The sequence below is a fragment of the Cucurbita pepo genome, chromosome 4 (genome assembly GCF_057944985.1).
Source record: "Cucurbita pepo subsp. pepo isolate OVF chromosome 4, ASM5794498v1, whole genome shotgun sequence".
Classification (NCBI taxonomy): Eukaryota; Viridiplantae; Streptophyta; class Magnoliopsida; order Cucurbitales; family Cucurbitaceae; genus Cucurbita; species Cucurbita pepo.
In genome coordinates, this window is record NC_141801.1 from 1,673,527 (window position 1) to 1,700,727 (window position 27,201).

At 38.6% G+C, this 27,201-nt stretch overlaps 4 protein-coding genes across 5 annotated transcripts; 1 reads left to right on the forward strand and 3 right to left on the reverse strand.

Annotated features, from left to right (window-relative positions):
* Positions 1-1,671: 1,671 nt before the first annotated feature.
* LOC111792508 (glycine-rich protein 2) lies at positions 1,672-2,723 on the forward strand. The gene has a single exon (XM_023674022.2). The coding sequence runs from the start codon at positions 1,777-1,779 to the stop codon at positions 2,383-2,385; it is 609 nt and encodes a 202-aa protein (XP_023529790.1). The 5' UTR covers positions 1,672-1,776; the 3' UTR covers positions 2,386-2,723.
* Positions 2,724-3,267: 544 nt separating this feature from the next.
* Positions 3,268-6,982, reverse strand: LOC111792443 (auxin transporter-like protein 2). The gene is made up of 8 exons (XM_023673906.2): positions 6,728-6,982; positions 6,458-6,643; positions 6,255-6,367; positions 5,993-6,176; positions 5,808-5,905; positions 4,341-4,548; positions 4,002-4,259; positions 3,268-3,687 (listed from the first exon to the last, which is right to left on the reverse strand). The coding sequence occupies exons 1-8, from the start codon at positions 6,890-6,892 to the stop codon at positions 3,436-3,438; spliced, it is 1,464 nt and encodes a 487-aa protein (XP_023529674.2). The 5' UTR covers positions 6,893-6,982; the 3' UTR covers positions 3,268-3,435.
* Positions 6,983-13,946: 6,964 nt separating this feature from the next.
* Positions 13,947-16,335, reverse strand: LOC111792437 (protein NUCLEAR FUSION DEFECTIVE 4). Of its 2 annotated transcripts, XM_023673901.2 has the most exons (3): positions 15,930-16,335; positions 15,074-15,840; positions 13,947-14,518 (listed from the first exon to the last, which is right to left on the reverse strand). In XM_023673901.2, the coding sequence occupies exons 1-3, from the start codon at positions 16,269-16,271 to the stop codon at positions 14,077-14,079; spliced, it is 1,551 nt and encodes a 516-aa protein (XP_023529669.2). In that variant the 5' UTR covers positions 16,272-16,335; the 3' UTR covers positions 13,947-14,076. The 2 variants fall into 2 exon arrangements, with proteins under 2 accessions (XP_023529669.2, XP_086979450.1); XM_087123324.1 differs by having other exon boundaries at positions 14,377-15,840.
* Positions 16,336-21,707: 5,372 nt separating this feature from the next.
* LOC111792502 (myb-related protein 308) lies at positions 21,708-22,758 on the reverse strand. Its single transcript, XM_023674013.2, has 2 exons — positions 22,391-22,758; positions 21,708-22,208 (listed from the first exon to the last, which is right to left on the reverse strand). Exons 1-2 carry the CDS (start codon positions 22,651-22,653, stop codon positions 21,728-21,730), a joined length of 744 nt encoding a protein of 247 aa, XP_023529781.1. The 5' UTR covers positions 22,654-22,758; the 3' UTR covers positions 21,708-21,727.
* Between the last annotated feature and the right edge of the window lie 4,443 nt (positions 22,759-27,201).

The following is a 27,201-nucleotide window of genomic DNA, read 5'->3' on the forward strand; positions in this document are numbered from 1 at the left end:
TCTTCAACTAATGTGAGATCTCACAATCCATTCCCCTGGGGCCAGCATCCTCGTTGGAATACCACTCTGTGTCTGACTCTGATACCATTTGTAACAGTTCAAGCCTACCGCTAGTAGATATTGTCCGTTTTGGCCTGTTATGTATCGTCGTCAGCCTCACGGTTTTTAAACGTGTCTACTAGGGAGAGGTTTGTCGATTGTAAGATCCCACATCGACTAGAGAGAGAAACAAAACATTCCTTCTAAGAATATGAAAACCTATTCCTAGTATACGTGTTTTTAAAACCGTGAGGTTGACAACGATACGTAATGGGTCAAAGCATGCAATATCTACTAATGATGGACTTTGACTATTACATCTCGTGTCTGGTACTGCACAATTCCTCTCTACAAAACTCCGAATCATTAACACTATTTGAAGTTATTTCTGTTGATTCACATTCAAACTCCCTATTTACCGCCTTTCTTTGCCCCGCTCCTAGGTAGCAACCATTATAGGTGCCCTCTTATGGAGAACAACTACTCTTTCGACACAAGGAGCCTCTCGCAATAGGTGTCATGTTGTTCGTGGCTGCACGCCCATGTATCTTGCTTTCATGATTAGTATAATAGTCTAAGTCCACACTAGTAGATATTGTCCGTTTTGGCTCATTACGTATCGTTATCAGTCTCATAGTTTTAAAATACATCTATTAAGAAGAGGTTTTCACACCATTATAAGGAATGTTTCATTCCCCTCTCTAACCGATGTGAGATCTCACAATCTACCTTTTTAGGGGCCAGCGTCCTCGCTAGCACATTGCTCAATGTCTAGCTCTAATACCATTTGTAACACCCAAGCCCACTGCTAGTTGATATTATCCGCTTTGGCTCGTTACATATCGCCACCAAGACTAATGGTGACTTCCTCGAATCCTCTTTTGAAGTTTAATATGGTTAAGGTACAAACCTTGGTCAGGTGGTGCTTGTGTGTGAGGTGTGCTACTAGAAACCGGCCTTGGAGCTCTCGCCTTACCAATGAGCCGACAACTGATGGCTATTGGTCACAGCTACTACCAAAAACCGAGCTCATTTTGATTTGTTTCCATATTTGAGTATGTTATAAATTTGGCACCATTACCTTTTTAGTGAATGCATAATATATTAAACAAAAATTTATAATTAATCATCAATTTAACAACACATAATTTTGTCGTTATTCCAACTAAACACATGATATATATATATATATATATAATTGATTTAATTCAGCGTTTATTTTTTAATTTTGGTGTAGAAGAAAAAGTCATGTAATTTATTTCCAAATAAAAAATAATGAATAAATAAAAAAATTAGAAAAAATGGATAAAAAAACGGCAAAGAAGATATTTTAGGAGTGAATTCCCGAAATTACCCTTAGCCGTTAAATTTCCGTCGCAAATCGCACGGCGAAATGCTCCAATCTAACGCAGAGAAGAGGAAGAGCCCTGGTCGTTAGATCTGGTCGGAAACTTCCCGGCGTAGAAGAGAATCGGACGGTCAGCATGGAATAACGTGACCCCACAAAATCACAAATGGAAAAAGCGTCGTTTACGGATGACGGGGCGCTCTTCCCGTTTCCAAGCTTTTCGATTCACAAAGTACGTTTCTCTTTTCTTTTATATATATATATATATATATATATATATAGATATATATATAAACCCCATTTCTCTTATAGAGCGAGAAACTAGAGAGAGAAAAGAAAGTGGAGATTAGGGTTTTTCAGTTGTTGGGTTGTGAGGAAGAAATCGAGAAATGGGGGAAAGGGTTAGTGGAAAAGTGAAGTGGTTCAGTGACCAGAAGGGCTATGGCTTCATCTCTCCCAACGAGGGAGGTGAAGATCTTTTCGTTCATCAGTCCTCGATTAGATCCGAGGGTTTCCGAAGTCTCGGCGTCGGCGAGGATGTCGAGTTTCAGATCGAGGCGGAGGCTGATGGTCGATCGAAGGCCGTGGATGTTACTGGCCCTGGAGAATCATCTGTGCAGGGCAGTCGCGGTGGAGGCGGCGGTGGAGGTGGTACGTACGGCGGTGGTGGAGGTGGTGGGTATGGAGGCGGGGGAGGTGGAAGAGGGAGACGTGGTGGGTATGGGTTTAATGGAGGTAGCGGCGGTGGTGGGCGAGGTTCATACGGTGGTAGTGGAGGCGGTGGGTATGGTGGGGGTTATGGTAGCGGTGGTGGTGGTGGTGGTGGTGCTTGTTTTAAGTGTGGTGAGGCTGGGCATATGGCTAGAGACTGCTACCAGAGTGGATCTCAAGGCGGTGGAGATAGGTACAGCGGTGGCGGTGGCGGTGGCGGTGGAAACTGCTATAGCTGCGGCGAATCTGGGCATTTTGCTAGAGAGTGTCCCAGCAGTGGGCGTTGATGATCGCGCTTGTTTGATTGCTTGAATCTGGGGGTGTTTTGTTCGGTTTTCAATCTTCACCGTTCATCCCAGTTCCGATCTACTCTTACTGGGATCTGTAGGTCATCTTTTTAACAGGATTTGAGTAGTTTCTTCCTTTCTTTCACATGGATTTCCATCAGTTTAGTTTCTGTTTATTGTCTTTTGGGTGTTAATGATATGAAGATGACGACGATCATGTGATATCATGATGTTTGTTTCAGCGATCCTTAGAACAAGAGATTCTTCCTTGATTCTCTCTGTTTCTTTAACTGTTGATACAACTATTTCTTATACAATGCCTCCTGGTTTTCAATGAATCAATGTTCTGTTCTCTCTCTCATCATGTTTTCTTCATATTAATTCTCATTCCCTTTTTCCTTCCCAATTATTGCCTGCCGCCCACTTGTAAAGGGAAATATGCAGGCTGGAAAGAAATAAAGTGCTTTCTCTTTTGTTGATATCAACATCTTAGAGTGTTGATATCACTTTTGATTATGAATGTGATGAATGGATACTCATAATGGTATTGAGAATCATGAAATTGCTTCTTGTTCTTCAAGAACAACAAGCGTCTCTGTAGAACAGAGCAGAACAGAGCAGAACAGAGTAAAACAGAGTAAAACAGAGCAAGTTTTTTCTGTGTGGTTTGTTCTGGTAGCCACTCATATTCAATCTCTTTGCCTTTTTTACTTTGATCTGATGGTTTTCTATGGTGAATTCTAAGAACCCTTTCGAGTTTTTTATGATTCTTGAGAGAAAATCATGTTTAAGTTAGTGATTGAGTGCAAAAATGTCTGAGGCTTCCTCTTTTAGGTACCATAAAGTGAGAGGAGGCCCCAACGCCGAAGTAAAGAGACAGAATGATAAGGAAAATGGTACTATTTTGGATGAAAAAGAGCGACATTCGCCAACTCTGAATTTTCCCCTCTTTTCTAATCAAACCAAAAGCTGCAGTACGAGCAAAGAAAACACATCCCAATCATCCTTTCCTTAACCTCAACAATACCATGATTCTGCTCCCTTCAATCATTAATGGTTACCGGGATGATGGTGGTGCTGCGGTGGTGGTGCCGTGGCGTTTACTGTCGATGATGGTGGGAGAGCGCATTGGTAACACTTGGTGAAAAGCCCGAATGTGTCGATTTGATGTATGAAGTTGGTCACACTAGCCCACCCTCCGAATCCGAACCCAACGACCAATACCCAACCGACCACGAATGCGTTGATCACGTAGGCTCCGACCCATCTTCCGGTGAACCTTGGAGGTTGCTCCACTGCATTCTGCAAAACACAACAAAACCCAAGATGATCTAAAACAGCCATCAAACTCAGCAGTTGGACTGTCAAAAAAACAGAGGTACGGACAGATACTCTGTCGCATGGCATGCATATGGCAGAGGAGAAAAAACAACGAATCTCGTGCCTCTTCTTTGCACCCTCATCGTATTATGAACACTAAACAACTAATTTGATCGAAAACCAATACCAAGACAAATACATAGGAGAACGAGCCGCTGTCTTGTCTGCTAGACTAAGACCACGCGTTACAACAATCAACACAGACAGAGAGAGAGTAACATTCCAGTGCAGCATACCTCACGGGAAGCAGACGATCGGAAGGTGAACATGTGAGCTAAAGCAGGGATGATGTAAACTGTGAAGCTAACAAGGAGAGATCCAACGGTGGAGTTAATAGGACCAAAGAAAGGGAAGATTATAGCCAAAAACCAGATAGGAATGACCACAGGCAATCTCGCAGCTGCCCTTTTACACAAGCTCTTACATTCGTGCATTCCAATGGCTTTCTCCCACACAAAGTAGAGCGGAGTGCAAGCAAATCCAAACGTGATGAACTGCAACAATTACAAACAAACACACTGTTAAGATCAATATCAAGAGAGCTACGAAGTGAAGGACATGGCGGCGATGGTTGCCTGGTGGATGAGCATCAAGATGACAGCCATGTCTCTGAGGGGCGATCTTGGGAGGAGGGAGAAGGCGTTGGAGTGATTAAGAAGCATGTCTCCAAATGCCCAATACACGGCGGCTGCTGATGGGAGTGTCAGTGTTAGGACATACACTGTTGCTACCAAGTAGATTGCCTTGAATTTCTGTGGCTTCCACATTGCGTGCATGATTTCCCTGCATTTTCCCACCAACCAAACAGCTTTTATTAACAAATTGGAGGTTTTAAGCTTTGTTTGATGATCCAGTTCATGAAGGTTGGAGCTTGTTTGGGGTAGTGGAGAATAACAGTAAGGTATGGAGGCTCTCTGAGTTTCTCCCTCTTACTTTTTCAGATGATTCTCTATGATAAAAGAGAATGAAATAGAGACTTCACTTTCAATGTCTATTGTTAAACAGAAGAAAGAACAAAGGGATTTTCCCCAAGAAAAGAGGATATCTTTTCTGTTCCCTCTCTCAGCTGATAAGGACAACTCAGTTGACAAAAGTGCGGTGTAACCGTACACGTTAACACGTTAACAGCTAATAGATATTGTCCGCTTCGGCCCGTTACACCTCTACTAGGGAGAGGTTTCCACACCCTTACAAGGAATGTTTCATTCTATTCTCTAACTGACGTGGGATCTCACAATCCACTCCCTTAGGGGCCAACGTCCTCGCTGACACACTACTTGATGTCTGGCTCTGATAACATTTGTAGATATTGTCCGCTTTGGCCCGTTACGTATTGTTGTTAGTTTCAGAGTTTTAAAACGTGTCTACCAAGAGATTCCTAGCTTCAGAGTTCTAAAACGTGTCTACCAAGAGATTCCACACCCTTATAAGGAATGTTTGTTACCCTCTCCAACCAACGTGAGATCTCACAATCCACCCCAATCCACCCCTTTAAGGACCAATTTACCCTCTCCAACCGACGTGGGATCCACCCTTTAAGGGCTAGTTTACCTTCTCCAACAAATGTGGGATCTCCACCCTTTAAGGGCCCGTTTACCTTCTCCAACAAATGTGGGATCTCACAATCCACCCTTTAAGGGCCAGTGTCCTCACTGGCACACTGCCCAATGTCTAGCTTTGATACCATTTGTAACAGCTCAAGCCCACCGCTAAAGATATCGTCTACTTCAGCCTGTTACATATCCCCGTCAACATCACAGTTTTAAAATGCGTCTACTAGGGACAGGTTTCCACACGGAATGTTTCGTTCTCCGTTTCCATCACAACTACTAGGGTGTATAGAGAAACTTAAAATGGCAACACCAACCAAAAAGTCCTAAGAGATCTCTCATAGATGACAACAAACAAACAATGAAGTTTTGATAATTTCAAACGCCACACCCACCGGAGACGCCCAACAAACAAACACAAGCAACATGAAGACAGCAACAAAACCAACAACAAAACATTAACAACATCAAAAGCTTTTAAGATTATCTTACACAGTAACAGCATGTCCACCAAATGTGTAAAGAATGTTCGTAGCCCCAGTGAAGTAAAGCACCAACTTAGTTGGACCAGAGTGCTTAACTCCCTCCACCTACAAAAACCAAATCATCAAACATCAAACCACACAAAACCCCATGTTTTTTTTTCACAAAATGCTGTCTATGGGAATGTCTGATACCTGTCCATGAAGAATGGAGGCAATGGTAAGGTACCAAGCAGTGTAAGTAGTCATCAAAAGACCAAGAAAAGACCAAATTCTGTAGTTTCTAAAGGAAGGAATGAACACAGTGGTGGCACAGCAAGCTCCAAAGATATATGTCCAAGTCCTCTTGTCTAGGTTGTCGTTTATATAATAGATATTACTACAAAACAACATTAAAAGACTCAAAAAACATGATCAAACAAGAACTAGAACAAGATGAATGCCATGAACACACTACCTTGCACAAGCTATTAGCTGAATGACAGATCCAAACAGAAGAAAAGTGCAATTAAAAGCCAAACCCACATTCCTCCAATGCTTTCCAAGCAACCCATCAAGAACTTCAAACCACTGGAAGAACACAAAAACATCAAGAATCCCATGAATCAAAGCTCCTAAATGGGTTTTTATTAAAAGAAAAAAAAAGATGAGTTTATGAACCTGAATGACATGGTTTCTGAAATCAACTTTTTCCCTTTCTTTTCTAGTTCTATATTCAACATAGAGTACACTAATCAAATAGGCAGTCCAGCTACCAAGCAAGCCATAAAAGAGCTGAAACAGAACTCCAGACAGCATTCCCAGTTGGGAAAACGAGTAGGGCAGAGTAAGCAGAACTTGAGCAACCTAAGAAGCCAAAATGATCAAACCCCAGAAATCAATGAGGGCCAAATCAATGGCTAATAAGGGCAAAATCCAAATGGGGTATACCTGATTTGAAGCACAGCTAAACCAGGCGTCATAAACAGAGCCGCCATGCCAGAAGAGCTTGGAGAGCTTGGTTTTGACGGTGTTGGGGTTGCCGTCGGCCTCCATTTCGACATAATTTCCGGCAATAACTGTCTCCACCACCGCTTTATCGGTTGTTGTGGCCATTACCAGTGGAATCTGTGCTTATTACAGGGAATGTGAGAAGGGAGTGAAGGGGAAGTAATAGATGAGTGTGACCATTTATACACTACAAAAAGGCACCATGTGGGCTCTGCAAATGTGGGAAAAGCCTGTGTGTTTGAACTTCGAGAGGAATTTTGGTGACCCTTATAATAAATTAATCTCAATATTCCAAAAACTTTTATTATCGTTCTTCCACGTTAAGATATTAATTATCATTTCAAATGTCGATATTAATCGATCATAAATAAAGTTTCGATCTTTCCCTCTTACATTAGATTAAGATATTCATTATCATTTCAAGAGTCGATACTCACCTCTCATAAATAAGTAAATAAGGTCGAGTTTTTACTAGTCGTGTTATGGTTAAAAAACAATAAAATTAGCATTTAAAATGGTAGAAATCGATCGATCAGTAGCTGAACTCGAAAAGGAAACGAGTGGTGTTCTTTCTTCTCTTTAGTCGAAACGTCTTAGAATCGAAAAAAAAATGAGGGTATTGGAGGAATTTAACAAATTTTGAGGCCCCTAAATGTAATTTAGTAAAAGATAAGGGGCAATAAAATAGTAAAAAAAGATTAAAAAATAGGGAGGGGGTAAATAATTAGCATTAGTGGGGTTTTCGCACGAGTGGCTCTATGTCAGATTACCCTATTTTTAAAAAAAATTAACCTTGATTATTGCTCTAATTACTAGAATGCCACAATTTTATTTTTATATTTTAATTAGGAGGCTTAATTGATTAAGATTTTATTTAAATTTTAAACACCATTAATTTATATAAAATATTCCTACATTCTCTTAAAAAAAAAAAAAAAAAAAAAAAAAAAGAAGATAACCTTCATGTTTTTTTTTTTCATTAAACTAATAAAAAATTGACACGACGGAGTGATCTGTGTAAATCGAAAGTCATATAATATCCTCTATATAACTTGATGTATAAAAATTGGATCAATGAAATGACGTTAACGATATCTTTTGAGTTGAAATGAATGATAATTGACATTAAGCTCCGAAATTGTGAGATCCCACATCGGTTGAAAAGGGGAACGAAGGATTCCTTATAAGAGCGTGAGAATCTCTTCTTAACAGATGCGTTTTAAAACTGTGAGGCTGATGATGATACGTAACGGGCCAAAGTAGACAATGTTTGCTATCAGTGGGCTTGGACTGTTACAAATGATACAAGAGCCAGACCTTAGGTGCTCTGCACCGAAGACGTTGGGCTCTCAAGGGAGTAGATTGTGAGATCTCGGATCAAATAATTTAATATAGAAGGACCCCAGGTGCTCTGCATCGAAGACGTTGGGCTCCCAAGGGAGTAGATTGTGAGATCTCGGGTCGGTATAATTTAACCTAAATTTAATATAGAGGGACCCCAAGTGCTCTGCACCGAAGACGTTGGGCTCCCAAGGGAGTAGATTGTGAGATCTCGGGTCAGTATAATTTAACCTAAATTTAATATAGAAGGACCCCAGGTGCTCTACATCGAAGACGTTGGGCTCCCAAGGGAGTAGATTGTGAGATCTCGGGTCGGTATAATTTAACCTAAATTTAATATAGAGGCACCCCAGGTGCTCTGCACCCAAGACGTTGGGCTCCCAAGGGAGTAGATTGTGAGATCTCGGGTCGGTATAATTTAACCTAAATTTAATATAGAAGGGCCCCAGGTTCTCTGCATCGAAGACGTTGGGCTCCCAAGGGAGTAGATTGTGAGATCTCGGGTCGATATAGTTTAACCTAAATTTAATATAGAGGCACCCCAGGTACTTTGCACCGAAGACGTTGGGCTCCCAAGGGAGTAGATTGTGAGATCTCGGGTCGGTTATAATTTAACCTAAATTTAATATAGAGGGACCCTAGGTGCTCTGCACCGAAGACGTTGGGCTCCCACAGGAGTAGTAGATTGTGAGATCTCGGGTCGGTTATAATTTAACCTAAATTTAATATAGAGGGACCCTAGGTGCTCTGCACCGAAGACGTTGGGCTCCCACAGGAGTAGTAGATTGTGAGATCTCGGGTCGGTATAATTTAACCTAAATTTAATATAGAAGGACCCCAGGTGCTCTACTTCGAAGACGTTGGGCTCCCAAGGGAGTAGATTGTGAGAACTCGGGTCAGTATAATTTAACCTAAATTTAATATAGAGGGACCCCAGGTGCTCTGCATCGAAGACGTTGGGCTCCCAAGGGAGTAGATTGTGAGAACTCGGGTCAGTATAATTTAACCTAAATTTAATATAGAGGGACCCCAGGTGCTCTGCATCGAAGACGTTTGGCTCCCAAGGGAGTAGATTGTGAGAACTCGGGTCGGTATAATTTAACCTAAATTTAATATAGAGGGACCCCAGGTGCTCTGCATCGAAGACGTTGAGCTCCCAAAGGAGTAGTAGATTGTGAGAACTCGGGTCGGTATAATTTAACCTAAATTTAATATAGAGGGACCCCAAGTGCTCTGCATCGAAGACGTTGGGCTCCCAAAGGAGTAGTAGATTGTGAGATCTCGGGGTCGGTATAATTTAACCTAAATTTAATATCGAGGAGAGAGAAAGAGGGAGACAAAAGGAAGTGTAAAAGGAGAGAGAAAAAGGGAAATAATAAGAAAGTAGACCACATGATTAGAAAGCAAAGGGGTGTGGTCTCTTCAAAGCACCAACCATTTTCACTTTTCTCACGTGCCCTTAGTTTTTTATAACTAAATTTCAAACCCTAAATTGTAAGAACAAAAACATGGTGATTCCATTTTGGGAGACACCCACAAAACAAACTCCCTTTTTTCTTCTTCTTTTGTTCTTCCCCCTCCATTTTCACACCCTCCCCATTTCAACCCTTTTCTTTTGCTTCAATCTTCCGTTAAAAATTAAAAAAACGTAAACGGGGTAAGAACAGAGACCAAGGTGGCAACAGGAACAGGGTTAGGGATAACATCATTGGTGTCACGATCATGCTTGTCTATAGCCTCACGGCTGACTTGTTTGTTAGTCCTGTTACTGCAAGAGTGCGATTGTGACACTTGACATTCATATCCCAGTTCAGCTCACGGAGAAGTGTTTTCTCTATTCCTAGTCTAAACAAGAATTTCGAGCGAAAAAGTCAGAATCTAATTTCTTTCTTTTGCCCCCTTTGGCTTGTGTTCTACACCTTGATCTCATTATTGTGTTTTAGTGCAACATTTGGTGTTGGATGCCCATTTTAAAGGTAATTATGAGTTGTTCTTCAAGTTGGGTTTGTCCCCATTTGCATCCCATTTAACTACAAACAAAGTTGAGACATATTTACTCAATTTTTGACTTGTGTTTCCTTGGTTGGATTGTGTTAAGATTTTTAATTCAAAAGTGCCCAAAGTTCATATCTTTCATTTGTTTGAATGTTGCTTAATGAGATTTGTGGTTAAATAATGTTACATCCTGGTTTGGAGAGAAAAACGAAACATTATTATAAGAGTGTAGAAATCTCTCCTTAGTAGATGAGTTTTAAAATCGTGATGCTGACGGCGATACGTAATGGACCAAAATGGACAATATCTGTTAGTGGTGAGCCTGTGCTGTTACAAATGGTATCAAAATCGGGCATCGAACAATGTGCCAGTGAGGACGCTGGCCCCCAAGGGGGTGAATTGTGAAATCCCACATTCATTGGAGAGGGGAACGAAACATTCCTTATAAGGGTATGAAAATCTCTCTCTAATATACGCGTTTTAAAACCATAAGGCTGATAGCGATACGTAACAGGCCAAAGCGGACAATATCATTGTTCAACCAATTGACACAAAAAAATCGAACCCATTATAGATATATTTGTATTCTAATTGTAAAGTACCGTTTACAACTTTACATTCATTATAACAATCCATCATCTTTTACTGCTCGAATATTGCACTCACGCTACTTCTATTCTATCTTTCACTACTCGATATTCTCGTGTACTTACGTGCAAACGTTTCTTCTGAAAGGGAACGAAACTCTTATAACGATCTCCATATGTATATGATGAACGTATCTATATACGCTCAAAAGTAATCAAATTTGAAGAGTTTGAAGTCTATTTTGGAGTGTATTGAAGTGGAGAAAAAGATATTCTTTGGACCCAAAAGAGCAAACCTCTTTCATCTTTACAAAGCATCATTGTCAAGCTATTAAGAAACAAGAAAACCAAAGCTACTTATAAACCCTAACATGGAAAAAGAGAAAGGATATATTGACATTGTGGCATGCCTAGCTATGTCCTTTGTGGTATAATGACCAATTATTTCTTGAGATTATGTGATACCAAACCCATATAATGTGTAGAGAATGCTACCAAACTACGTTCATATATGATGCTAAAAAGTAATATCATTTGATGCAATCATTATGCCACTCATCAAAAAATTTGATCTTTCAACAAGATGTTTGAATTACTCAATAGATCTTCCTATAATTATAGCATAGATTATAAAATAGGGTTAAATCTATGAAGTTTTAAGTGTTTCGATAGAGTACTACTTTGTTATCGTTATTATGTACGAGATACATAGTTTTAGATGAACACGACTCTCCACAATGGGTATGATATTGTCCACTTTGAGCATAAGCTCTCATCGCTTTGCTTTGGGCTTCCCAAAAGGCCTCGTACTAATGGAGAGAGTATTACTTGATTATAAACTCACGATCATTTCCTAAATGAGCCGATGTGGTACTTTCAATTATAATCCCCACAAACTAATTTCACACACGATTTAAACTTTCAAAGAAGTTCAAAAATACCCTTGTCATTAATTTTAGATGGACACCGTTAATAAATTGTTTCAAAAATAGTTTTGAACGTTGAGAAGTGTTCCAGAAAACTTTTGAATTTTCAAAAAATTCATTAATACCCTTTAATTTTTTTAAAACTTCAAATTCAAAACACTTTTAAACTTTTTAAGAAATTTAAAAATACATTTACAGTTAGTACAACGTTTCAAAAATACTCGTGAACTTTTAAACGTGACATTAAAAACTTTAGAAATAATCTATGAAGTGTCGATAGACAGTTTTTTGTCTATATATTAACGATAAGAGTACTTTTTGGTATTTTTTACCCGATACTCTAGTTTCAGAGTTCAAGGGTATTTTTGAAACACGGTCAAAAGTTCAAAGGTAGTTTTGAAACAAAATACTCACCGTTTCCATCCAAAACTAATGGGATGGATAATTTTTAAACTTTTGAAAGTTTAAGAGTATTTTTTAGATAAACTACAAAGTTTAGGGATGTTTTTATGGGTTCACGGGATGCAAATTAGAATCTTATCCTTAAAAAACCGAAAAGAATACATTTTTAATGGTGAAACGGGCTAGTTATAGAGTAGATACTTACATAATTTATGTAATGTAAAAGGGTTTATACAAAAAGTTGAAAATCCAAGAGGGGAAACCCTAGGATTGAAAAAAGTGGAACACATCAAATGATTAAAGCTTCAAAGTGGTATCAAATTATGAGCTATGGGTAGCAACCTCAACAATTTTGATGAGCTTTTGGTATTAATGTGTTGGGAAAGAGAGTGGCCCTTTTGGTGGAACAAATTTGACCTAATAATGAAAATGATATCTAAAGATTCCATTTTTTTTACCCATAAAGTAAAGGGTGGGCCTCAAAACATTCAAAAACATTCCCTTTGCTTGCTTTTAAGGACAATAAAGTGTGTTTGGTTGTGGTGGTCAACTACTCTTCCAATTATTTATCTTCAAAATTTTGTCTTCCACTTAAAGTTGCCTTTATAACTTCATGTTTTAGCTCGAAATGTCTCGGTTTTAGCTTTGGTTTGAGCTAAGTTTTAATGGGTTGGGATGTAAAACGTGTTTCAAACGTCGTAGTTTGAATTTCTGCCTCTTCTTTGAGTTAAAAAGAAGTTCGAATACTATTTTAGTCTCTATCCTTGTAAGAGTCTAAGCCCACCGCTAGTTCATATTGTCTGTTTTGTCTCGTTACGTATCGCTATCAGACTCACGGTTTTAAAATGTATCTATTAGGAAGAGGTTTCCGCACCAATGCTTTGTTTCCATCTCCAACCAAGATGGGATCTCACAATCGTACTTTTCTTGGCAGCGGGTAGATTATGCGGCACTTGCTCTAACCCAGCAACCAAGCCAACTATATCAAAATTGAATTTCGCGAATAATATTGGTGTATGGTCAAGCCTCAAGTCACGTTTTGAGAGAAAATGTTTTAAAAAATGTGACTGAGGAAAATTTTTTAAAACATGTTGGAAGTAAGTATTGTGAAAGTCAATTGTATTGAAAACATGTAGGCAACAGAAATTACAATACTTGGTCCGAGGAGGTCTGATGACTACTTGGACCCTTAGTACATTTTGAGGCGATTTAGGTCTATTAGGCTTAGACATGATTTTGTTGAACAGTCGTACGATAGAAATAAACTTAAAAAAGTAATACAACATGAAGAGAAAAACATATGTTTTGAATTTCGATTGAGCTGAACTTAGCAATGATCAGGGTCGAGCATGAAACTAAGAGCGAACTCACTGTTGGAATACCTATAGGCTAGGTTGGAGGACATTAGGTAATACATGATTAACACATTCCCCATGACCTTATTTATCTGATGTAACTCGAACGAGTTGTGTGATGCACGTACGTTGTGTGACGAGCAAGAATGAAATACCATGAATATCTATGTACGTCTTATAACAAAGTTAAGTCATGACAATTTATCGAGAACCACATGTATGTTGTATGAGATATATGATCATAGATTACTTCTCTAATATGTTGTGCACGACATACACCACACCACAATATTATTCATGTTCGTGTTTCTTTCAATTCTTTTGACTTTTCAACAACATGAGCTAGACCCATAGTCACGCTTAGGACTACGTTAATGAACCCGCTTGGTAAGTTTATGTGTGCATGCATGAATCAGGAGCAGAAAAGTACCGTGCATCCAACCTTACCTAAAAAGTGCAAGAAACCATTGTAAAAATTAGATGTCACTGGTCGTATGATACCGATAGTTACATAAGTACTTATTCATCCTATACTTAACAATAAGAGGCCATAGAAATGAACTTTTTAATAGACAATTTTTCGCATTTTAGTACGTTAATAACAGATTGGATCCATCATGACACGCATGCAATAGCGGTCTTATTTATTTAAATAGGGCGTTTAAAGTGGCCTTGGTCACCTATCACCTTCCATCTCTTATTTTGGAGTACAATCTCTTAGTTCTAATGAACAAAAGCAAGTCCACGCCAAGCCCAACCACACATGAACAAGCCATTACCACAAACACAAGCCTGTAACAATGCGCTCCCATGCACGTATTCCCACCCTCCTCGGTCTTTGTCGCCTCCATGTCGTAGAGAATCCCGGCCAGCAGCCCCGAGAAGAGGAACGAACCGAGTGGGAGGTTGAGGATTAGAACGTTGTAGATCATGCCATAGTCTTTGAGCCCGAAAATTTCAGAGGCGATCGGGACACTGATGGCGAGACGAACACCGTAACAGATACCAACAATGATCGAGCCGATGTATAAGGAACTTGACATGCCAATGGCTAAGAGAATGCATCCAATTGTCATTAGAATTTGAGAAGCTGCGTTCCATAGTGGCCTTGCCATTCCTGCTTTCCTGTTCATGAATAAACAATTCAACTGTCCAAGCTCACCGCTAGCAGATATTATCCTCTTTGGAATTTCACTTTCGGACTTGCGCTCAAGGTTTTTAAAATGCGTATGCTAGGGAGAGGTTTCTCGCCCTTATATAGGGTGTTTCATACTCCTCCGCAACCGAGGTGGGATTTCACAATCCACCCCCCTTCGGGGCCCAACGTTCTCGCTGGCACTCGTTTCTCTCTCCAATCGATGTGGGTCCTACCAAATCCACCCCTTTGTAGCCCAGCGTCTTTCCTCGCATATCACCTCATGTCCAGCCCTTCGGAGCTCAGCCTCCTGCATCGCCCAGGCTCTAATACCATTTGTAATGGCCTAAGCCCACGACTAGTGGATATTGTCGTCTTTGGGCTTTCACTTTCGGACTTGCCCTTAGGGTTTTTAAAACGTGTCTGGAGGTTTCTACACTCTTATAAATAGTGTTTCGTTCTCCTCCCCCACCGATGTGTGGGATCTCACATCAATGGTAGCTATTTTTTTGAAAATGTGTCGTGATATATTATATTCTACTTACTTGATGAAATACTCCGACGCCGATCCCGATAAAATCCGACCAAAAAACCCCCAAATGCTCATCAAAGAGATGAAGCTCGAAACGTCGTCGTATCCAAGAGCCAATCCGATTTGACCCATGTTGTTCATCACTGCCAATCCGGTACCCACTCCAAACAAAAACGACACAAACAGAAGCCAAAATTCAACTGTCTTCATCGCCTCCACAATCGTGTGATCTTCTCCTATCACCGGATTCCCATTTCCCTCCACCTCCACCACTTCCTCAGCCGCCAACAACGCCTCTACAGCCGCACCGGACCGGCCCCTGTTCTTGAGGAATGAGTGAATTGGGATTACCAGAGGGGAAACGAGTAGAATCAATAACACAATGGAGAAAATTATCGATAGGGATGAGGTGGGATTGGGGATCGAATCAAAGGCCAAGAGACTGACGGCGACGGCGACGGCGATAGCGTTGAGGACCCAGAAGTATTGGGAATCCTCTGTTTCATTATCGACGGCGAAGGGGGTTTCACGGAGGAAGAGAATGGCAATGAGGCAAACGGCGAAGGGGACGACGGCGAGAAGGGCGAGAAAGGAAGAGGGATCATTGGAGAAAAGAGCGAAACAGAGATCGGTGAAAATGGCGGTGCTGAGAGCGACGTAGCCTTTGAGAACGCCGGAAACAGAGCCTATGTTTCGCCGGAAGTTTCTGAGGCAAGTAACGAGCACGGCGGTGTTCATCCAAGTGCTACTATTCCCTCCCATGCACATAAAAATACTTATCTATACAATTAAAACCAACCCAAATCAAGAAATAGCCGAAAAATTTCATTTCATTACAGAAATTGAAACAGAGATTGAAACCATAATACCTGCCAGTAAGGGAGGGGGTTGATTGTTTTGCTGACGACGAGCCATTGTCCGCCGTAGCCGATAAGGCCTTCGAGGGAGCCGATGAGGAGGAGGAGGGAGGGGGGGAGGCGGTCGGAGGCGAGGCCGGAAAGGAGGCCAAAGGCTTTGCCTAAGTCTTTGGCGACGGAGAGATTGTTGAGTTGGAGCTGGGAGAGGTTCATGAGGGATTTGAGGGCGGCGGAGTAGTTGGAGAAGGTGTAGTTGTTGCCTGCGATGGATTGGACCCAGACGGCGGAGACTAGGCTGAGCCACTTCACGGCGGAGGAGGAGGACGGCGGAGGAGGGGGGTGAAAGATGCTCATTGAAGTTGCAGAGAGAAGAACGGCGGAGGAGCTTGTTTACGAAGGCAGTTGCAGGCTGCCTTTATGGCGGTTGAAGTATGACTGTTGAGGCATTTTGTTTTTTTTGGAGGGAATGGAGTGACACGTGGGTACTCCTTAACATAACACGTGGGAAGAATTTTTTTTTTGTGGAGAAATTTAAAAATTAAAATAAATAAAAGAAATTAGAATGTTTACGAATTGGGTTGAGTTGACTTTTTAAATAACTAAATTAACCCACGTGAGACTCACTCACAATAATCCTCAGCATTTACTCACAATAATCCTCAGCATTTACCAACAACTTTCTTATGAATAATTAATGGTGTTTTTTTTAGTTGAGTTGACTTTTTGAGACCTTAATTGTTCGGGTCCTAAATTTTGTCAACTCAAGAACCTAACCCAACCTAACTCGAGGATTCATTATTTAATAAGGGTTGTCTCGGTTAAAAAATTTTATAACCGGAATAATTGAGGTCCGAAAAAGTCAACACAACCCACAAACATAGTTGAATGCATTTAGTCTACATACGTCCTTTCAGTCTATTACATTATCAACATTTGTCTGCTTGAAATAAAAAAAAAAAAAAAAGTATTGTCCCGGATAAATTTATATCAAAATATGTAATCAAAACAAAATTCGAATAACACAACTCGAAATATTTACGTATCATCTATAGTTACAGCTAATATTTGTTGTTCTAAATGAAATGACCAATGATAAACGAGTTAGAGAAAGAGATACGGCACACCAAAATTCCCGATATAAGACGCCGTCGAGTTTTTTTTTTTTTACTATCATTTCGTAATTACATAACGTTTTAAAATTTCTATCTTTTACTATGTTTGGAAAAAATAAATTTGATAAACAACAAAATAAAAGAATATAAGTTGAAGACAAAAATATTACATCATTTTGGAAAAAAATTATCCTAAAAAGTAGAAAGATGCTTTGAATTAAATTTCTATATTTTGTAAAAAAAAATAAAACACTTTCATTTCGAAAATGAGGCGAGAAAAAAAAAAAAAAAAAAAAAAACGCTGGACGTTAGCAATCATTTAGTTATGTGAACCTCTTAAACATATATCTTAACGTCTTTATATCGATTTAGATTATTCACTTAAACCAAACTCGAGAGAATGAAGACGTTGCACGACATCGAAGAACTGATACACTACGAGCTAGAAGAAGGTTCAATCTTTCCTCGAAGATTTCTAGGTTTTGGGCCTCTTGGCCCTTATCATCTATATGGACAAAAGCCATAAAAAAAAGCCCACTTCAAAATTTTAATAATCCAGATGATATAGCTTTGATCCGTTACGTATAGTTCCAAACGCATTAACTATGAGGCTGTGGTGATATATAACGGGTCAAACTGAACCATATCTACGTACTATTTCCACATACCAACACGAGTTCAATCCTAAAAGGTCACCTTATACGGTTCAAACCAGACAGTATCCTTGTTCGTACGTGTAGTAACTTTCATTTCTTCAAGATCATATACTTAAATATATTTTTCTTTCTTACTTCATTAATAGTTTACGTAAATCTTATATATATATTGACCCGAACATAAATACAAGTATTAAAATATATAAATTCGTGAATTATTAACTCGTCTACCTACTTCTCGTCACAACCTTAAATTATTAATGGTGGTTGGTCGTATTGATGATTTTTTTTTTTCCATTTTTCAAACAATGTGCCAGACGAATCTTGGATATTGTTTTCAAAGTCATGATTGCATTTCAAGTTGGTCACAAAATATATATAAAGTGGTTTATTCGTAATTTCTAGTTTGATTAGGAAAACCATATAAAATATAATCATGTCTTTAGGTGATCATGCTCAGACACATTCTTATCGTCTTATACGAGATAGGTTTGAATTAGAGTTTAGAATACAGATTTGACACCTTATGGCTTAGACGTTCACTATGTGAAATGATCGTGTTATCTACTTGTCTTGAATTGTTTCTAACAGTGAAAACTATTCACCACAAACTAACCCAAGTCCTCGAGAGCACTCAACGTAAAATTATTTTGAGCTAATTATGCTAAATTCTCGAGTTCTTGTGATTGAGCCACAAAAAAGAACAATGACATATTGCTCGTATAGATAATGTGAGATCCCACGTGGGTTGGAGAGAGAAACGAAATATTTCTTATAAGGGTGCGGAAACCTCTCCCTAATAGACGTGTTTTAAAACCATGAGAGTGATGACGATACGTAACGGGTCAAAGTGGACAATATCTACAAGCGATAAGTTTGAGCTGTTACAAATGGTATTAGGGTCAGACATCAAGCGGTGTATTAGCGAGGACGCTGGCCCCAAGAGATTGTGAGATCCCACATCGGTTGGAGAGAGAAACGAAGTATTCCTTATAAGGGAATAGAAACCTCTTCCTAATAGACGGGTTTTAAAACCATGAGATTAGCGATACGTAACAGGTCAAAGCGGATAATATCTACAAACGATAAGTTTGAGCTGTTACAAATGGTATCAAGGTTAGAAACCGAGCAGTGTGTTAGCAAGGATGCTAGTCTCAAGAGGGGTGGATTGTGAGATCTCACATCGATTGGAGAGGAGAACGAAACATCATGTGAGAAAACCTCTCCCTAACAAACGCGTTTTAAAAACGTGAGACTGACGACGATACGTAACGGACCAATATACAAAAAGAAACAAAACGCGGAAGAATCTCAAAGTCAAAAAAAGAGGGAAACAATTTCCAAAAACATTATTATTATTATTTTTTTTTTTTTTATAATTTAAAAAAATAATATTTCTTCCATTTGTTTTTGTTCAATACATTTAATTATATTTTTTTATTCTCCCACGTGTTTTTATTTATTATTTATTTATTTTTACAAATACAATATGCAAAAAGGTTCAACTACCCATTTACTTTTTTAATTTCTCACATTTAATTAATTCACTCTTCATATCTAACTTTAAGTTTTTTTTACTTATTTAATTCATGACATAGACATATGTTTTATTAATAATTTATATATATATATACATACTTATTTAATTTAGAAAATATAACTATTTTTTAAAATTATAATCACTATTTTCTCAATTAATTTACTATTTTCAATTTTTTTTCTTTGGGATAATAACGGTTAATCTGTAATTTGAAATTTAAAAGTTTATTATGCGTAAATAATAATAAGTACATTGTAACAGCTTCTAGTGTAAGGAATTTGTTTGATTTGGATGGTTAGTAAGTTCACTTGGTTATTCTCGATCGAGCTAATAAATGGGCAGCAACTACAGAACACGAAAGTCAAGGGCTGAACGGGCAGCAACTAAACACTGTTGGTCAAGTTTCTAGATAGCCAACTAATACGTTAATAAATAGATTAGACTTTACATATTAGTCATGAGTGATAATGAAGCTCGAAATTGGGACGTGACTGACAAATTTAATATCAGATGGATAGAGACCTTATAAATAAGACTAAACGAACTGATTATAATTAATTAGATTCTATTAATTGAGCTTCATATGTCATCGATTTCGAGGTGTTCGATAAGTATGAAAATTATGTTTTATGTTTTAAAAAATTATTTAAAATTACTAAATATGTAAAATTAAGAAAAAAAGAAAAAAAAAGTGAAATTAAGAAATGAAGAAATTGAAGACTTGGAATGGATAAGTCCCAAAAGGTGGAAAAATAAAGAAAAAATAGGATAAATATTTAATTCTGTGGGGGTGAAAATGACATTTTGTAGACTGCCACCGCCAAAACCGCCGTGGGGAGGCAGCCGTTTTTTAAGTAGGACGGCGGTTTCCACCAACCACACCCGAAGGTTGGTACCGAATTGCTACTTTGGACGGTGACCTCTTCATTACGAATTACCCGAAATACCCCTTTCCTTTTTCTATAATTTATATTACCTTTTAGCCCTTTTGGTGAGCTAAATTATAAAATAGGGTAACTAAAATCTATCAATCTAGATGGTCAAAACGCGTACCTTATAAAAAAAATATTTTGTTACCTTCTCCCGTCGAAGTGGGGTCTCATAATCTACTTCCATTAAGGACCCAACGTTCTAATATTGTTTGGTTTGGCCTGTTATTTATTGTCGTAAGCCTCACGATTTTAAAACGCCTATATTAGAGAGAATGGGATCTCATAATCCATCTACCCCTTGGGGCCCAACATCCTGATATTGTCTGTTTTAGTCCATTATGTATTGTCGTCACTTTACGATTTTAAAACATGTCAGTTAAGGAGAGATTTCCACACTCTTATAAAGAATGTTTCGTTTCCCTCTCCAACTAACGTGGATCTCACAATCCACCCTTTAGGGGGCCCAACGTCATGATATTATCCGTTTTGACCCATTATGTATTGCCGTCAACCTCACAATTTTAAAATACGTCTGTTAGGGTGAGGTTTTGACACTCTTATAAAAGATATTTCATTCATCTCTCCTGCTTATATCAGATCTCACGTTTAATAATTAATGTAGGGTTCCTTAGCGATTAATATTTTCTACCTAACTCCAAATGGACAACGAGAAATGGCAAAAATAGGGAAAAAAAAAATAATGCACTTTTTCCTCAAACGAAAATCTTGCCAAAGATTCCCAACTTTAAAAGAGACCTATTTGAAGTCGGAACAATTCGTCTTAGAATAATAAAAAATATACTTGAATATATGAAAAATATATCTGATTGTCTTCATTTCTTCGATATATCAATAAAAATACATCAAGAACAAAAATTTATATATATTATTTTACATAATAAATAGAAGAACACGATCTAGAACAAATCAAAACGATATATTTGTCAAACAAAAAAAATATAAAAATTAAAAATTCATTTAAGTTTTGAAAATTGCACCAACTTGTAATTAGAAACAATGGGCAAGTTCATGCATTTATTCATAATCTCAAAGTCAACTAAGAATACCTAAGCCATGAAATGCATGCATGCATGCATAATTGGATGTATATACATCACATACATATGCATATATATATATATATATATATATATATATATATATATAGGTGTGTGTAGAAAGTAATTTGCAATTAATTTTGGAAATGAATTTTAGGTATGGAGGGTATTGGAGCTACACCTAATTTAATTTAATTTAAGAGGTTGGTTGAAAGATTTAATAAATTGGAGAGTTGTTAGTTCTTCCATTTTAATTTTTTTAAAATTTTCTCGAGCTAACTTCTCCTCGAGATGCCTATAGGGTAGGACGGTGGGACGGTGGGACGGTGGGACGGTGGGACGAGAATAGAAAAGCTTCCCCATCATCTATTTCTATTCCTATCTCAAAAATTTTCATCTAATTTTATCGGGATCAGGTTGAAAATTCTCAGTGAAGAACTCGTACGTACAAATACAGACGTTGTTGAAATGATAATTAATTAGAAAAAAATATCACTTTTGAATTTCTAAGTTCATTTAATCTCCAAAGTTCTACAATCCAATACACAGCTTTTCAATCCCAAAAAATCAAACCCTTTACTATTATCACTTGAAGCAATAATATTATTCTTACCATTTCCACAGCTGCAATCCTTACTGTTCTCAAACCCCAAGCTGCAAGAAAAGCAAAGACTATTTCTCCCCTCGTTCTTCATCGCTGCCCCGGCAGCCACCGGGTACGGCGGGCTGATCTTGAGGTCGAGGTTCAAATCTAAAAGATGTCGATTCTCTGTTGGAGAAGAATCGATAACTTGTTTCTTTCTATCCTCTTGATCTTCCACGGCGGAATTGGAAGTAAAGGATATGGTGGTCGCTGGAGATGGGTCGATGATTGCTCGATGCGTTGTTGGGTCAATTCCTCGACTTAAGAGCTTTCGCTTTATGTGAGTGTTCCAGTAGTTCTTGATCTCGTTATCCGTTCTTCCGGGTAATCTTCCAGCTATCAAAGACCATCTAAGTGGGGGGAAAAACACAAAAGTACTCATTAATCAATAATCAAAAAGCTTTCTTTGGCATATTTTTAACAACTTTGGATCATAATTATTGATGGGTCAAGTTCAAATTTTGAACTTCGTGCAAAGTTTAGATCCCAATCATACTATAATAGAAATACGTAACACGTAACACAAACCTACCTGTTTCCAAGGAGGCTATGGAGTTTGATGATGACTTCATCTTCATGTTCAGTGAAATTTCCCCGTTTAAGATCTGGACGAAGGTAATTGATCCATCTGAGACGACAGCTCTTGCCACAGCGGAGGAGGCCGGCGGCCCTAGGAAGGGAGCGCCAGCAGCCCTCGCCGTGAGCTTTGATATAAGCGATAAGACGATCGTCTTCTTCCTTAGTCCAAGCTCCTTTGTTTGTATGAGCCTTCTCACAACAAGGAGATCTTCCCATTGGGTTGAATGAAGAAAGAAGAAGAAGAAGAGTTGTTGAATTTGGTAAGTTGATGAGTTATATGGAGGGGCCTTTTAATATGATATTGACTCATTGTAGGGTTAGAGAGAGAGAGAGAGAGAGAAGATATGAGGTTCTAGATGAGATGGTGAGTTGAGTTGAGTTGGTAAGATAGGTTAGAGGGAGGAGAGTGGCTAGTGGGACCCTTCTTTTAATTTTGCTTTTTGATTCAAAATTAGCATTAATCATGGACTTAGTTCAATTAAATTATGGGTAAACTTAGGTAGGTATAAAGTGAGAGAGAGAGAGAGAGATCTTTTTTGTTCTCTCTCCTCTCTTGTTCCATGAAACTACGAACACCGCTCGAGAATACTGTTAGTAAATATTGTCTATTTTGGTATGTTACGTATAGCTGTTAGCCTCACGGTTTTAAAAACGAGTCTAGGGAGAGGTTTCCATACTCTTATTAAGAATGTTTTGTTCCCCTTCTCAACCGATGTGGGTTCTCACAATCCACCCGTCTTGGGGGGCAGCGTCCTTGCTGGCACACTGCCTGATGTCTGACTATGATACCATTTGTAACAACCCAATGCCACTGTTAGTAGATATTGTCAGCTTTGCCCGGTGTCTGACTCTAATACCATTTGTAACAGCCCAATGTCATTGTTAGTAGATATTGTCCTTTTTGCCCGGTGTCTGACTCTGATACCATTTGTAACAGCCCAATGTCACCGCTAGTAGATATTGTTCTTTGCCTGATGTCTGACTCTGATACCATTTGTAACAGCCCAATGTCACCATTACTAGATATTGTCCGCTTTGCCCGGTGTCTGACTCTAATACCATTTGTAACAGCTCAATGCCACCGCTAGTAGATATTGTCCGCTCTGCCCGATGTCTGACTCTGATACCATTTGTAACAGCCCAATGTCACCGCTAGTAAATGTTGTCCATTTTGCCCGCTACGTATCACTATCAACTTCACGATTACACGTCTAGGGAGAGGTTTTTACAGTCTTCTAAGGAATGTTTTGTTGTTCTCTCCAATCAACGTGGGTTCTCGCACAATCAAACAAGAACATGATGAATAAATGTAAAAGACTTTGGTTCATTTTGGTCTTTCTGTACATTCAAAACGTCTGTTGTGATTCTTGCATAATCAAACTTTTGTTCATTTTAGTTCTCGTACCTTTCAAAACATTCATTTTAGTCCGGGTGCATTTAAGAAAGATCAAGTTGGTCTCTTCCTTTTTTATTTTCATCTCATTTATTTCAATCTTATAATTTTATGACTTTGTGTTCAACGGTTTTCATTGTGTTTTAAAATTTAACGTTTAATTCTCCCAACAAGACTAAATTGGTCCGTTTTGAAAAGTACAGAAATCAAAATAAACGTTTTGAAGATACAATGTTATTAAAGAAATATTAAAAATCTAGGTTAGTTGTACGTTCAAATAGGAAAATCATGGTCGAGAACCGACCATAGATTACCACAAAATTTTCCATTTTTTTCTTCTTCTTGAATGTTGAAAGCTCAAAGTTCAAAACCCATATGGTAAAATTTTGAATTTTTTTCCAAAAGGTGTGTGAAAAGGGAGATTTGTTATTAAATTTCTTCTTTTCTTTTGTGCAAAAGATCAGAAGATCTGAGTTCATTATTCGTTAGGTATGCTATCATACGAACCCATAGAAACAAAAAGATTGAAAAAGAGAGAGGGTTTCTAGAAGAGTCGGCTACGTTCAATCGATAGGATAAGATGATTAATCTTTTTCGGTGGTTCAATTATATGAACTTCATGGGTAAACGTGCTTTGTTTGGAACAATTTTATGTTGGGTGACTCTCTTGAAAATTTTCATAGAATGCATGGTAAAAGAATTCGTGTTGATATGTGGAAATGTCAGGACCATCGGGAGCTGAATCCTGCATGTGTCATTGTAATGTAAGATTCATGAACTTGTCTAATAAGAATTCGACGGGTTCGTATAGATTTAAAAAACTTTATAAAGAAAATAAGAAAATATTGAGTTTCTAGAAAGAGGGAAGAGTCACAATATGTCACCAACCCACTATTGTGTCCTTTTAGTGTCCTTATGCTCTAAACTAACAACTCAATCAATGAAAAAGGTACCATTTTTAGAAACTTTATTATGATTCCACACCAAACTCTAAACAAAAACCCTTTCTTCTCCAAAACCCACCTTCAAAAAGTTTGTAAACAATGGAAAATTTTGTTGCTCTTTGTTGGGTTGTTTTTGAAAGTGGAAGAACATGGAAAGATGGGGATTGTTCTTAGAACATGGGAGGAGGGTGTGTTGAGTGTTGTAATGGATATGGAAAGTGGGTTGCGTTATAGGTGAGAGGTAACGAGTGTCACAATCACACTCTATCGAGACTCGCAATGTGATCGTATTGCACTTACTCTCACTTTTGAGTAAGTTAAGTCAGCCAACTGAAACTTGAGTTGTTGTTGGTATGGGTGATGTGTGCTCAAGCCTCTAACCCCGTTCTTGAGAAAAGGTTTTAGAAATAGAAAATGTTTAAAAATCGATTTAAGAAATCAATGTTATACACTAGTACGCAAATAAACAGTCACGAGTAACAGTCGAACCCCATCGCTAGTTGATATTGTTGTCTGCTTTGGCCCGTTACGTTTGGCCATCAGTCTCATAGTTAAACCGCGTTTGCGGAACCCAGTACTCATCCAAATAATGTTTTCTTTATGCTTTCCTTTTAGAGCTTCCACATTAGATGTCTTTTACGGAGAGGTTTCCACACTTTTTTTTTTTTTTTTTGTTGCTGCAAGTAAGTCAGTAAGTTTCTCGTGAGAACAGACAAGATGTACTCAAAGGGAGGGTGTATGACCACTCCCCAAAATCATATCTAAACTTGTCAAATCTAAAATGCTTTATAATGTACTATATGAGATGTGACTAGTTGTTATACGCTATCAAAATCGTGGTGTGAGATCCCACATCGGTTAGATAAGGGAATGAACCATTCCTTATACGCTATCAAAATCGTGGTGTGAGATCCCACATCGGTTGGATAGGGGAATGAACGATATATATATATATATATATATATATCGTTCTAATGTAACAAACAGACCTCGTGAACTATCTACATCACTACCACGATCGTTGCAGCAACGTGTCATTCATGCTAATGTATCTTGTCTTTACCTGAAGAATAAGAGTAGTACATGACTTGAGTATTTTAAGAAATACTCAAAACGCCACTGTTAGGGTCGAAAAATGCATACACAAGCAAACATGGTAGGACCTATCCTTTTATAAAACATCATAGAATGGCCTTAAGCTCCACTTTTCAACCCGAGCAAGGTTGGATGTGTGATACTTCCCCACACACAGTCCATGCACTCGCACATGGACCCAACAGGCAGGATCGTATACGTACCCCTAGGCCTGGTTCGTCGGGCTAACATGCTTACACACTATCGGACACCATAAAGGGAAAGTGCCCGCATGATATCATGACAAACATAAATATCGTAAGGTATGCATATAGTCAAACATCCACTCATACATAATCCAACGAGCCTATGGGATATGCATATGCAAACTTTTATATAATTTACATGACATGGTGTGGAAGTTAATGCATCATAAATTATCAAATCATAAACATAATTCTACATTATAGCATAGCTTATAAACATGTCATAACATAACAGTCATAATTATGATATGTGCAAGGGCCATGAGACACGTGTCATCATACGACATACAATTTATCCAACCAAGTCAACAATAGGGTCATTTACATGGTTGACCTAAACCATAGTTACTATCTTATTCTTGACACTAGCTCGAAACTATCCTTGAAACACGAGTCAGCCTATTTGGGTCCACGACATCGAGTTGGGATATGTTAAAAGATTTAATCCATCCCAAGTATTACATCAAAATCATCCTGAATATTACATCAAAATCACTCATGTCTACAATTATTAAAATTACATTTAGGGTCTACCCTGAAATTAACACTTGCCTACCCTTCACTCTATCCTTAGCAATTAAATCTACCCTACTATTTGAACCTAAACTAACTTAATTCGAACAAACTTAATTCGAGCAGATAATACATGCGATACAGATATGAAAGAAAGGGTAGATCTTAAATCAAACAATGTTAGGGTACCTGACAAGAATGGATAGGGTACCTGACACCACTACATCGGCGTTTTCAGTGTCCTTATTGATGATGGAAGCATAAGCTCTCGCTAGGAGCTGGTCTACACGGTCCTCCTCGCATTGCCTAGACCTCTTAGCTGGTTAGGAGGATTCTCAATGTGTCTCTCTAGACAATTCATGGCAATGTGACCCTCTTGGCCGCACCTAAAGCATGCTCTAGTCCGAGCCAGGCACCATCCCCAGTGCTTCTTGCCGCACTCGTCGCATGTAGGCCTCTCGTCTCCCCTGACCCCCTGTCGGTCTAAGTGTTGACCTCGCCCTGGGTCCCTGCGGTATCCGTCAGTCTGTTGTGGGTGCATTGGCAACTGACAGTGTGGGTCGATCTCGTCATA

Coding starts and splice junctions, on each gene's coding strand:
- LOC111792508 (XM_023674022.2), top strand. CDS start 1,777: ATGGGGGAAAGGGTTAGTGGAAAAGTGAAGTGGTTCAGTGACCAGAAG.
- LOC111792443 (XM_023673906.2), bottom strand. CDS start 6,892: ATGGCCACAACAACCGATAAAGCGGTGGTGGAGACAGTTATTGCCGGA. Junction 6,644..6,727: donor TTAGCTGTGCTTCAAATCAG/GTATACCCCATT, acceptor TTGGCTTCTTAG/GTTGCTCAAGTTCTGCTTAC. Junction 6,368..6,457: donor TCAGAAACCATGTCATTCAG/GTTCATAAACTC, acceptor GTGTTCTTCCAG/TGGTTTGAAGTTCTTGATGG.
- LOC111792437 (XM_023673901.2), bottom strand. CDS start 16,271: ATGAGCATCTTTCACCCCCCTCCTCCGCCGTCCTCCTCCTCCGCCGTG. Junction 15,841..15,929: donor ACCCCCTCCCTTACTGGCAG/GTATTATGGTTT, acceptor TTAATTGTATAG/ATAAGTATTTTTATGTGCAT. Junction 14,519..15,073: donor GCGTCGGAGTATTTCATCAA/GTAAGTAGAATA, acceptor ATTCATGAACAG/GAAAGCAGGAATGGCAAGGC.
- LOC111792502 (XM_023674013.2), bottom strand. CDS start 22,653: ATGGGAAGATCTCCTTGTTGTGAGAAGGCTCATACAAACAAAGGAGCT. Junction 22,209..22,390: donor CATAGCCTCCTTGGAAACAG/GTAGGTTTGTGT, acceptor CCCCCCACTTAG/ATGGTCTTTGATAGCTGGAA.